At 46.7% G+C, this 13449-nt stretch overlaps 1 protein-coding gene across 2 annotated transcripts in view; it reads right to left on the bottom strand.

The window, feature by feature from the left end:
* Abca1 (ATP binding cassette subfamily A member 1) overlaps window positions 1-13449 on the bottom strand; it is a 114867-nt gene that overhangs the window by 40424 nt on the left and 60994 nt on the right. For both annotated transcript variants that reach the window (XM_050164778.1, XM_050164771.1), the window contains exons 9-16: window positions 11329-11569; window positions 8809-8948; window positions 8360-8476; window positions 4887-5084; window positions 3997-4202; window positions 3236-3412; window positions 2585-2807; window positions 948-1169 (exon numbers count right to left, since the gene is read on the bottom strand). In XM_050164778.1, coding sequence (XP_050020735.1) covers window positions 948-1169; window positions 2585-2807; window positions 3236-3412; window positions 3997-4202; window positions 4887-5084; window positions 8360-8476; window positions 8809-8948; window positions 11329-11569 — 1524 coding nt within the window. The remainder of the gene's footprint in view (window positions 1-947; window positions 1170-2584; window positions 2808-3235; window positions 3413-3996; window positions 4203-4886; window positions 5085-8359; window positions 8477-8808; window positions 8949-11328; window positions 11570-13449) is intronic.

Genomic DNA, 13449 nt, shown 5'->3' with positions numbered 1-13449 from the left:
TTCTCTTCTAAAGTAAATTCTACCTTGAGAAATTCGAGTTTGCGATTGACATCAATTATAAGGCGTGCAAGCGTTCTCCTGGAGATGTTCCCTCTGGAGATGCGGACTCTCCAGCAGCATCCGAAACGATCTCATTTACAAGCACACATTATGCACGACATTTGAGGAATGCACGCGAGAGAGCAGGGGAGACTTTGAGAACTGTACGCTTCCCAGGATATTCCAAGGCACAAAAATCCTGTCCTACATTCAGCCGCATACCGACGTTCATCAAAGACTTTTTCCCCTGATCTGTCATTCCTACATTCAGCTGCATACTGACGTTCATCCAAGACATTCCCCCTGATCAGTCATTGAATATTTAGGATCAGAGGAGCCACTTTAAGGCTTGACATTCATGGGACTCAGCCTGAGGTACTGGCCCCACGCTGAGAGCCTACTAATATCGTAGCAGTGACCCATGGGGCAGTGAGTGAGTGGCTCTTACTGGGGTTCTCACATGCTCAAAGACCACACCTACACTGCAAAGAGGAGGGGAAATGTCCTGATCAGGGATCTGTACAGGGGCAGTCATGTTGAGTCTTGTTCAGCTCAGAAAATATCACCCAAGTCAAATACCAGTATGGATACAAGAAAGATGCGGGTCATTTAATGAACCACTTGGGGCCTCAAGCTAGCCATGGTCATGATTTTGCTGTGAGCTCATTATGACCAAAGAGCTAGAAGCCAAGGGGCAGTCATGATATCTACTGTCTCTACTAGATCCATTTCCCAATGTTATTTACATCCAACCAGTTACAATCTGATTTCTGGGAAGAAAAAAAAAAAATCAAATCCAACCAGTGTTCACTATAAGGGCAAAGGAGAACCAACTTAGTTCAGGAGGAGAACAGAGTGAATGTCAAACCCCCAGGGGCCGCGGGTCTGGAAAGACCAGAATTACTCACAGCGAAGATCTTGATGGAGAAGCCCACGTAGTCCTGCCAGGCTACACACAGGACGTAGGGCAGATAGAGCGTGAAATAGATGATGCCCCCACAGGCTGCTGCCAGGTTAGCCCGGGAGAAGAGCGTGCTAATGAGGAAACACTGTAGGATGGTCACCACGGCAAACACAGACAGGAAGACAAACACCACGCTGGGGTCACTGTAGGGCAGCAGGTTTCCTAACTGGAAAGGAAGAGCCTGGATAAGCGTGTGGCCTCGGCAAGCCCAGTCACTCGCTCATGGGATCTTAATGGTGGTTTTTACTCATAATTCTTTCAGAGATAATGTAGGGGAACCACGTTGTTCCATTTTCTGAAGTAGAAATCAAACCCAGGAGAAATAAGCTACTTGAGACTACACATGAGGGGAAAAAAAATCACAGCAGAATTATGGTACGCGCAAAGTCCATGACCTTGTACGTGACCTCAGTGGACAATTTTGCTCTATTTCTCACAGAGATAATGACACCTGGCTTCTCCTTGTCTAAGGACAATGACTGCCTCTAAGAAAATGTTATGTAAGACAACAGCCCACACATCCTTTCTCTCCAAGAAACTAGAAATAGGCCAGCCAACCTTAACCTTTCCCTGGTAGCTACAAAGTCTTCATTCATGCACACAACTAAATAGCTGTGAATATTCTGAGCCCTGAGATCATCTGTAGTGACTGTGGACAGTGAAGCAGGCCCAGTCAACATGCAGCCTGCCTTTATCAGCTCTCATACACTGGCCACAGGACCCCTACCCTTATCACAAGACTTAGGCCCTTGCCCTCAGATACCAGAGCATGAGAAGAAGGGTTGGTTCAGAACAGCATACAAATCAATACTGGTTCTGTCAAGTGCTTCAGTGAGGCTCTGGCCTGCCCTGAGCTACTGTGGGCTACTGTGGGGAAGGTACAATGAGGCAGTCCACAGCATGTAGTCTACACGATGCTGGCACCAGCGAGTGCTCAAGAGTAATATACCGTAGCTAGTATAAAGACGGATGCCACATCTTCTTGCTTTGTGCTCTGTCTCTCTCCTAGAAAACACTAGCTTTTATAAGAGGCATCTTGGTGTGAAATGACTGTTGAGGCAAGCTTTGTGTATGAGACAAAAACTTCCCCACCAAGATTCCACTTTAAGGGAGGTAATAGACATCCAGATGTTAGCATCTCTGCTGTCATAACTAGGAGAGCTACCGGGCCCTGGAACACCCCTTTCCCTGGCGAGCCCCCATCCAATAACTGACTAAATGGAAAAGAGGATGCCAGGCCTTGGGGATAAGAATGTGGACAGTTCAATGTTGGAACTCTCTATTCTCCCGGGCACTCTTTAGAGCACCCTGCTGGGCTGCTGAATCATGCATGGTTCAATTCCTCTCGCCACAAGACCCAGCATGCACTCCATCTCTCTAGACACTGATCCCGCCTAATATCCATATATCAAAGTTGGCCTCAGCCTCTTCCTCCAGACATCCAAACCTGTAATAGTGAATAACCTTCTGATCAAAGACTTGAAAATAATCCCTGCCCGATACTCCTAAGGGTCAAGCCTTAAGTACATAGTGTGGTACAGGTAAATTTGTGCTTTTTTGGAAGGAGTGAGGCCACCTTACCTTCAAGATGATGACCAGCAGGCCAGCACTCACAAGCAGAGGGATGAGGCTGCTGATGAACCAGCTAAACCAGAGAATGCCATTGTCCAGGCCCATGATCCGCATGGTCTCTTTCAACCGCGCCTCCTTCTCGTACACGATGCCCTTGATGATGACAGCCACCGAGTAAATCCAGGCCAGGGTCATGAAGAGGGGCATGGACCGGCTCATCACCCGCAGGAAACTGGAGGCACAGACAGAGAGCCAGGCTTAGATCCAAGCTCTTGCATGTTGGAGGATAAACTATGTTGGGTCACCAAGGGAAGGTCCACTGGACTCTCAAATGACCTAATGCTTCATTAGCAGTAGATAGAGATGAGACAGAACCCGGGCTGACAGAGTATAGCCATCCAAGATTTCTTTAGGGGATCACTTTAATAACCAGAAAATAGTGGGGGAAATAGTAAAATAAAGTTAAGTAACTTTACTAAGTACTAAACATTAAGGGTGGGGGCAGCATCCAACTTGGTCTCTCCCTGAGGGTCAGTGTCTCTAAGGTCGCCTCCTACGGACTTGCTTTTACTCCCATGTTGTGCAGAAGCATGCACGGACACACACATTTCACATGGAGCTGCTGATTTAATAAAGATGCTGGTTTGTTGGCACACTCACATGTCGTCAACGTAACAGGGGTAGGGCATCTGTTGCACGTAGACTCCCGTTGTCTTCTCAGCCCCTGTCAGCACTCTGATGATCGCCTGCTCTACCACATCCTGCAGGTAGGCGAAGCCCCCCCAGACATAGCGCATATCCTCAAAGGGGTCAGCCCGGGGACCCGGGTCCCAGTACCTAGAACCGAATGATAAGTGATCAAACATTCCTACAAGGCACACACTGGAAAATCCAAGTACCCACAGTGCCCCACACTTCCTTGGCTACTCTTCTTATTTCTTATCTCCTACTCTTATCTCTGTTACAAGTACATAGATTCTTGAATAAAAATAATCACCATGAACACGCTCCTTGTGGATCTGTTTTTCTTTCCCCTTTAATGGCGACCTAACATGGCATCAGATGCACATACTAAAATTTCCCCAGCCAGCTCGGCTTTTATCGGCTGTCTGCCTCTTTTTATAAAAATGTGTCTGCCTAGCCCGGAGACCCCTAAAGGCTTTTCTTTCTTCTTCCTGACTTTTAAGTCCTTTGGATTAATCTTTTGAAGAAGAATGCTGAAACAGAAAGACTAATATTTTATGGCCTTTGATTAACAGTTGCTGGCAATGATGGAGTTTTAGCAAAGTCATGCTGCTGCTGCTGCTTTGTTGTTGAAACTCCTTCCAAATTGCTAATGGAGTACCACCTGTCATAAAAGTCATCCAAACTATGTTCCTGACCTTTGCAAGACCGGGTTGGTGTGACTGATTTCAACTTACCCATCCTTGATCTTATTGGTCCTCTCAACGTTGTCAATGTCCATTCGGATCTTGTACTTAACGTGATGGGGAAGCTCGGCACTGCCAGGAGCGATTCCTGTGAACACGATCCCAGCCCAGAACTTCCTTTCATCCAGCAGCTCCATGGACTTGTTGATGAGCCGGACTTCTGTTGGAACAGGCTCCAGCTTGTTCAGGTTGACACACTGACAGAAAGCAAGACAGGCATCTCATTAGAACACTGGTGGTCAGAAAGACAATTGTAGCCATAACTCAGACTCCTTGGTGAGGCGGGCACTGGCGGCCCTAATTTCCCAATCATGCCACCTAGTCCTCTCTAAAGTAGCTTTCCTGGTTCAACCAAGCTTAGAACTGAGGTTTATGGGAAATACTGAACATTACTTGTACTGTTTTTTGCTATGCAAAATGATCCTGTTTTATTCTATTCCATTTTCTTAGCAATGCTGAGTCACAGCAACTAACCAGTCAAAAATCAGATAAGAAAAAGTTTTGGTCAGCTTTTTCCATTTCATCAATGTTAGGATTAAAGTTTTAAAGTTTTATCTATCTGAAATTAGATTAGATAAGTTTCATAAATACGGCTTTTATAAGAGCACAATTTATTACCATTTGAATCGAGATTATCAACACATGGGAACACCTAGAAGATAATGGATTTAAACACTGGAGTCTATTTGAAGTAAAGCTGGAAGTAAGTTTATTTACTCACGAAGCCGTTCATCTAGTGTTTATCTTGTCCTCCAGGCCTGCGGGATATAGCTGTGCGTGACACCACACATTCGTTCTAGGCTCTCTTTATGCCTTTAACTTTATTGTAACATCTCAAGGGAAAAAGCTCCTGCTAAAGGATGTGCAGAGCAGACCCTCACCTCCATGAAGCGCGATATCGTCTGGATTGCCTGGTTGGTTTCATTGAAAGCTTCTCTCCATGTATACGCGGAGCCATTTGGGGACTGAACATCCTCTGGGTTCTTGGCCAGAAATGCCATGATGTCTTGGGCGGTCCAATCTAATCCATCCAACTTCTGTTCCCAAAACTGGTCATTGCCTCTGTTGTCTAACAGCGTCTGCCATTCCGGGAAGAACGCATGCACAGAAAACATCAAGTTCATGGTAAGGCTTGCAATGTCACATACCCCTCCCTTTCTCACAGCCTCGGTCTGCGTCTGTGCATCTCCACACAGACACTTGTAAGACACGGGAACGAGGCTTCTACTGGACAAAGATGAAGGCTAAAGTTGAAATCGCATGACTGATATTGGCCAGGTGAATGGACAAGCTGAGACACAAAGTCAGACCTCTGAACTCACAGCTTCCCTCTGTACCAGACAGTGGTTAATGGTTTTAAACTCTAGCAACAGTAAGAACAGCATGCTGCGTGATCTACAGACATCATAACTCACACAGCACCATGAGGGTGTAGCCTTGACTCTGCCCATTTCACACACAGGCGATCAGAACCTCAGGGATGTTAATGTGGCTAATGGGTGGGAAAGCCAGGCTGGAAGACACGGGCCCACTGCTTCCAGCACCCCCGTATCTGCATCGTATCTGCCCTCTCATCTGAGACACGGTCTAATGATGCCAAATAAGCCCACATCTAAGGCTTAACTCAGGGAAGAAATACTGCCGGGGAATCCAAGTAAAAGATGGCATTTCCCTAGCCAAGAACATGTGGACCATGATGTAAAGGAGACCTGTCTCCCATCGCCTATCAGTGTGAAAAAGGTCACAGGTATGCCATTCTGGTCCTCAACCCGAGGCCTGCACGGACGCACTGCCAGGGAAACAGGGCAATTGCTGACTGGGCACAATGGACACAGGCGCCATGCTCGGATACCCATTTCCAGGGGAAGCAGGAGGCCCTTGCTCTACTGGGCTGGGTCTCCAGAAGATGAAGAGCACCTTCCCTAATCAGTCTTCTTTTCACTAACCTTGTAAGCTCTTCTCCTAAGTGGCTTCTCTTTCGCCGTTTTAATGGGAACATAATGATTTTACCGAATGTATCTGCTATAATTTCATTAACTATTCCTGCACTGCATAGCATCTATCCTATCTCCAATTTCCCACAGTAACAATTACAGTAATAACATTGTCCCTCCCACGATGGCTTCTTTAAAATTATTGCCGTAGGATACATCCCCGTGGGGGGAGGGGGGTGGAACAAAGGTATAGCACGTGACTCATTCTTTGTGCCTTTTGAAACCTTTGCTTCCAATGGCTTTCCACAGAGGAATAACAATGTACACTGTCACCAGTGAGGTACCAGTATAACGGATGCAGAATTGTCCCTCACAAAAGTCCACAGAGGCATGGGATATCAGTTTTGAAACTACTTTATTCGGATAACCTGGAAGTGAATGAGCAAATAGGAGCAGAGATGGGATGATTGCATTAGGGTAAGCCCTGCCCAGTGGGGTGTCTAAGCAGTATGGGAAAAGGGCATCCAGACCCAGTGAGGTCACTGACCCTACGGCATCTCCAGGGAGCCTGAAAGGAACAGAGGACCTGACATTTCACATAAAGTACTGAATGGGAGAAAGCTGGGCCTGCAGATGAGGGACCATGTCCAGTTATGAACAACAGCAACAATAAAAAGCCATTACAGATCTCCTCCTCTGCACTCAGTCCTTGCTGCTCACTCAGACAATCTCTGCCTTGCACCTCTTTGTCTCCTACAGCAATGCATCTACATCCCCACTTGCTCATAAACCATCTATCTGAAGCCCTTCTCTGAAGTTAAAGATGCTCAGCTTGACACAGGGTCCCCCGTCAAAGACTGTCATGCCTTTCCTTCCCACCTCTGCTTCTTTACTTCCTATTCCACACCCAGGATTCTCCGAGAGAAGCCCCTAGGGGAACACTTCCCCATGTTTATAAGGACCTATCCCTTAAGAATTGAGAGTTTATGACCAGCTGCTGTCGCCAAAGAAACTCTTGATTTAAAAGCCAGGAAGGCCAGGCACAGTGGTTCATGCCTGTAATTCCAGCACTGGGGGAAGCTACAACAGGAGGAGTGCCGTGAGTTTGAGGTCATCCTGGGCTATACAGTGAATGCAGGCCAGTCTGAGCTATACGATGGATGAAACCTTGCTTTTTTTTTGGGGGGGAGGGGGGTGCTTGTTTGGTTTGGTTTTGTTTGAGCAGGGAAACATCTACGTACGCCCAAATTCAGCTAAAATTCTCTACACCCCTTCCCTCTCAGAAAGTGAACAATCCCAAGTGATACAAGTAAGGATCTCACAACAGGAAAACAAGGCCAGGCGCTCGTCCTACAGCATACAGTGTTTGCTGTAGGACGATCACATACATCCGGCAGAAGAGAACCGGGTCTGAAGGGAGAGCCACGCACCAAGTGTGAGCTAGTGCTATGACTCAGCACGAATGCAAGAGACTGTTGCTCTTCGTTTTCTCACCCACATCCCTTGGGGGTCAAAGCAGCAAGTCAGAAATTCTGCACAGGTGTGATATAGCACCTGCATCAAAGGAGACTCTGGCTCCTCCAGCTCCTGCGGCTCCGTGATCAGGAACCTGTCCCCAGAGCATACCAAAACTTCCAAAGAGCTCCCTCAAAAGATGGGGGGTATCTCTAAAACCCAGCATCCCTCGGGTCACAAAGGTTCAAGGCCAGAAGCCTGGCCAAAAATCTTCCTTGCTTCTTGATAGCAGAAGAAATCAAAGGAAGTGGCCTCCCTCACCATGGCAATAGGAAGCTGTCTCATGATCCTCGACTCGGGCTGAGGCAGGGACTATGTGATTAAATGGCTCTCGTGCTGACACAAAGGAGACACCACATCCTCAGACTGCTCTCCTTTAGGTCCTGATTATCTCTGGAGCACTCGTCCCTCTCAAGTGGCCCGGCATGTCGCATGCAATTCCCTCCACTCCATGGCAGCAACGCTGCATTCACCCTGTGCCTAGGGAACCAGAACTTGACCTGTCTGCATGCCAGATCACGTTTCTGTCCCCATACCTCCTTCTAAGATCTACAGAGACACAGAGAGGCCATAGAAGACGCTGTGCCTACCTTAACGACTACAGCCAAAGTGAAAAGACTCAGCGTCCTGCAATCACCTAATTCTACATCCACTTTCTGCTCTTCACTTAGTTTTTTTGTGCAAAACTGCTATTGGATCATGAGGGATGCTGATGCTGATCTACTCAGGGCTATCACTGTACCTTGGTCTGTGCTTCTACAGAGGCAGGGGCTCTGCGGATGCAGCTAATCTTACTGCAGCTCAATTGGTTTAACTTACAGCATCATTATCTCGGGTATTTCTGGGAGGATGTCCAGAAACCTCTTCGAGGCAGAGCAAGTAAAGTGAGTAGAAGAGACGCTCACCCGCACAAGGTCCATCTCTTGGCTGCTCTCCATGAAGGTCCAGATCTGGGGGCTGAGTTCTTCCCACATGCCCTCCAGATCATGGAAGACAGCCAGCTCCTGGAAGGTCTTGTTCACCTAGAGTCAGGTAGGGAACCGGAATCCGGACAGATAGAAGAGAGGCAGAGGCAGTGAGCATTCCAAGGTTCCCCGAAGGGGGGAAAAATCACCCATCCCAGAAATCCCTGCCTAGCCCTTTCTCTTTTTTAGGAAATTCCTCCTGTAGCTATAATTCAAACACTCAGGGCCAGAAAGCTGGCTCCCAAGGTTACATGGGTTTTTTTAATGATTTAAAACTTTCATAAAGGCCATGAGTATACTCAGCACACTCTATCTGAAGGTGCCTTCACTTCCTGTCTCTAATTCTTGGGGGGAACTTGGGGCCAGCGCCCTAAGCCTGCGCAGCTTACCTCAGCCATGACCTGTCTTGTAGCTGGAGTGTCGGGAGTATACAGAATCTTTCCAACAAGCAAAGGCTTGAGTGCCTTCCAAATAATTCGAGAAAGAGGGCTGGACTCCAAGTTCTTCATCAAATCATTGCAATAAGGAGCTACGAAGACATAAGGCAGACATTCACTTATATACATGGCCAGATGCCAAGAGGACCTTAGAGGTTAAAGCCTCCTGGTCAGTGCAGGGGACAAATGCCCGTTCCTCTACCTATGCATGCAGTGAATCACTCCAATTATCTGAGTCTCAGTTTTCTCCGCTGTACAAAGAAAAGTTCATAGCATCTACTTGGCAGAGCTGTGAAAGAGAACTAGCTGAGGTATTTCCTGTGAGGTCTCTAAAGCGTTCAATGTGTGAAAGAATCAGGCCCTTTCTTAGACTTAGATCGGAGCTCATCTAGAAGGACATTTGGGATGTGCACACGCCATCCTAACTCTAGCTCTATACCCTCATGCCAGCCCCGACAGCTGCTTACACTGAAAACGAATGGAAGGCTTATTGGGAAAGCCAGAAGGCCGTGTTTAGATTGTAGTTTCAAGGAAATGTCAATAATTTCCTTGACAATTAATAGATCTTATCACAAGTATATTTATAGTAATAAAAATTCAAAACTGATATATCCAAAGTTCAAATGAACAGGTGGGCTTTACTTTAGATACCATATAACTTCTGTAAGCTGTTTGATAAACAGTTGATACAATAATAATAATAATAATAATAATAATAATAATAATAATAATAATAAAGACAGCAGAATTGGGGGGCATCCTAGGGATCAGTCCATGGCCTCACTCGTGGTACGCAACCACTCTTGGTTGTATTATATCCCCAAAGCCAGAACTTTTGTTTTTAAGGACTTGGCCTAAGGTCTATCTGTGTATCAATGAGAAATGCCCCTAAATGGATTTGAAGGCTGGGGAAGAGTAGATGGCTTCATAAAGCTGCCAACACCATCATCTTCCTCAGGCTTGTAGAGGGCGACTTGGAAGGTTCTGGAGTGTGGTACTCCAGTGGACACGAGGCTCTTGTGTTACAACCACACACAAGCTGCCCCACTCTGTATCTGAAAGACACGCCTGCGGTTGGCGATAGAGAATGGCTCAGCCGCGTGCTATTTTCAAGGAAAACATGGCATTGTCAGAACTGTAACACCAAACCCTGGCTGTCACCAGGCACAGGACACACACCCACACAGAGCTACCCAAGTGTGCTAAGTGGATATAGAGTTACGGGGTTCTCTAACACCGTCTTGCGGCTAAGAGTACAGAACAAACACGAGATCGGATGTCTGAGTGAGAAGGTGCACACACATGCCACCATTAACGAGACAGTTCACCTGAAAGCGCCAGAAGTGTGTGGGCTGGAGGCCCAGCGCTTGGGGATTACCTAGGAATGCAGCTTTAACCAAGACACTAAAACGTCTGAGCCAATGAAATGTGAGGTTCCAGAACCTTCCTTGCAGGGTTACTGTGAGAATGAGATAAGGTAATTTAAATGGGACGAATTATAAAGAGGAAATTTTGCCTTAATGTTAGATTTTCTTGGAGTTGTTGTACTTACTATTAATACTGTCACCCACTTTCGGGCGTTTATTGTAAAGCTTATCTCACAGTAAAACTAATGATAATTTTTTTTAAAGAACCCAAATCTCCTTTTTATAAATTTTTCTGACTTTGCTGAGATTTAACTGAAAGATAAATGATATTAATTTGAAATAAACAACAGAACACTGCTACATATATTCCCTGTGAATTGACTACCACAGTGCAATCAACAAATATATCCACCACTTCATGCAGACAGCCCGTCTGTCTGTGCAGTAACATTAACATTAACTCTCTTAGCAGAGTTTAAACATATAACACGGTGTCACCGAACACTGGCTCACTATGCTATCTATTTCACTTTGCATAAGTGAAATTCTGAACACTCTGACCAACACATCCCATCTCTCCATCACCCACTCAGTCCCAGCAATCAATCAATCAATCAATCAATCTCTCTCTCTAACCTGTTTTATATTATTTTATTTTATTTTCAATTCCACATATGGGTGAGTTCACCCATGATGCAAACTGGGGAGGCTGGCTATCANCTCTCTCTCTCTCTCTCTCTCTCTCTCTCTCTCTCTCTCTCTCTCTCTAAAACCTGTTTTATGTTTTTATTATTTTATTTTCAATTCCACATATGGGTGAGTTCACCCATGAGGCAAACTGGGGAGGCTGGCTATCAATCACCCGTTCACCTTTTTTGATAACGCTACTAAACACCCAGGATGTACCCAGCCTCCCACTCAAAAGACCCGCGAATGACTCACTCGTCAAGGTCTGCACCCCAGAAGCAACGTCATGAGAGCAGAGAGGACAGTGTCCCTGCTACTAACGCAGAATGAAGGAAAGCGTGAGGGGCGACAAGACGCAGGCGGAGGCTAGACCTAGGACAGGGACGAGGACGAGGCTCTGGTATGCACGGACACTCACTTGTAGAATTGTCATAGAAGGTGTCCGCGTCCTCTTCGGTGCCGTTGCCTCCGAAGAGGGCTTTGTAGTTGTTATCCTCGTACCAGTTGAGCGACTTGATCTTCAGCCCCCCACCCTCGGGGTGACCACAGACAATGCGGGACACGGCCTGGTAGATCTGGGTGGAGGAGCTGGAGACGTTCACGTTGGTCAGAAACATCACCTCCTGCCTCATGTCACTCCAGCTCTTTGTGCTGAACAGCTGGGGTCAGGGTGCGGAGAGAAAACGGGGGGGGGGGTAAGAGAGCGAAGGACAGAGCAAGGGTTGGGGCAAGAGAGGAGAAGCAGACGGTTTATTTTCTTAACCCAAAAGCTACGTTCCAGAACATTCTGTGTCTGAAATCACTGTCATTCCCTGCGGTGGTCAACTGGTCTTCTCTCCTCTGTCTGTGGTGCTGGGACCTACAACACCTGATTACTAGGTTATCCCAAACTGGTGGCTCCATCCAGCACCTGCCCGAGGAGAGAATTTTCGCTCATTCTCCACCACCATGGCTCACACTGTACACTTACTCTGCAAAGTGCCCTTGACTCACAGGAGAAGGTAACCACTTAATCTTGTAGCCCAAGAAGGGTGGCTGTATTTGAGATCATCTGAGCGAACGGACGGACCAATGCCTTACATTCTCCATCTGTTGCAATGTCCCTCACCTCCCTTCCCCTCAACTTCCTCAATCCAACACCCAGTGTGTAGACACTGTGCAGTCATGAAGCCACATTTAATCCCCTGCTTCTAGCTCCTTGGCTTCCTTCATGGATCTTAAGCATGTCTCCAAGGATGCCCTGGCACGAGTGCTTTGCATCCACTCTTCTTCCTGCCTGGAGCATCCTAACTTCTCCAGGAATACAGCAGAACTGTCTTTGGCGCGACTTCCCCCACTCCCTTCAAATGGTACCTCATTACTCTTTCTACCTTCCTTACGTGATTTTTTTTTCTTCTTTCACTGCACAGATCCCCATTATCCCATCTGCTGACCTGTTTATTTCTGATGCCTACTTTTATGTGAGATAAATACTGGCAGTGGGGTTGCTGTGCTCACTGCTGAGCTGCAGTAACCAGCAAGGTCAGAACCTATGTTTCTACGATACCACAGGGTTTCTCAGTCTTGTCCTGTATACCGTCCCTCTCACCCAGCTCTGACGTTAACGTCAGCCCTCACTCTTCTCATATCCCCACTGCCAGGCTGGCTAATGCAGAAGTTCTTTTAGGGTCTTTGGTCCATGGCAGTCATCACGGGAGTTTGTGATGGATTCTTGGAAGGAGCAAAGCAGAACATAGAATTCAGAGTTTCTAGGTCCCAAGTTCAAGTTCCATTCAGGCCAATTAATTGTCTAGAAGACTGTGGGCAAAGTGTCTAACTTCCTCAGCCACAATGCCATCTGTGAAATGGGCACAATAAAAGGTACCTCACTGTGCCCTGTGGATGATATAGGCAAAAGAAGTCTAAATACCATAATCCACCTGTGGTGCCCTTGTCTTTTCCTGTCACTAGTTGGGCTCTGAAAATAGCAACTAACTTTATCTCTAGACGTGGACCAAGCAAATACATTTTTTAGCATTACTCAGGAAGAGCAACTGTGTGGCATGTGACCAAAGTGACATGAAGGTGATCTGTCAGGAAAAGAGGGCACCATTGATGATGCCGGACCAGGAGTGAATGGACTCTAAGAGACAGCCAATCAGCCCAGCACTCACTAGGAGACCATATTCCCAAGGCTGCACCTCAAAGGCCAGATTTCACAAGGCAAAGAAAGAAGGTGTTTCAGGAAAGCCACAGCATTCCAGTTGGCTAGCAAAGGTGTGTTTTGACACAATGGCAGTCCGGATGACCTTACTGAACACATTGTGCAGAATCTACTGCCAAGCAAAGTCAGTGCACAGGGGGAGGTGGAGCATGAGAGAATTTTCCTCTTCACAAACATGAAAAAACTTAGGGGCAGGCAGAAGCTCACACAGAAAGATGTAGACTAGACATGGGGCCCTAAACCACTAACTATCTCTGCAACATTGATGCATTTTAGTTTCTTCTCTAATGGAGACCAAAACTGGTAAGTTTTAGATTACTTGTGCTTCTAAAATTT

This window comes from Alexandromys fortis, unplaced genomic scaffold, assembly GCF_014885135.2.
Source record: "Alexandromys fortis isolate MF-2015 unplaced genomic scaffold, M_Fortis_MF-2015_v1.1 scaffold_18, whole genome shotgun sequence".
Taxonomy (NCBI): Eukaryota; Metazoa; Chordata; class Mammalia; order Rodentia; family Cricetidae; genus Alexandromys; species Alexandromys fortis.
The sequence above is the reverse complement of the archived record's forward strand: the minus strand, read 5'-3'. Positions and strand labels throughout refer to the sequence as shown.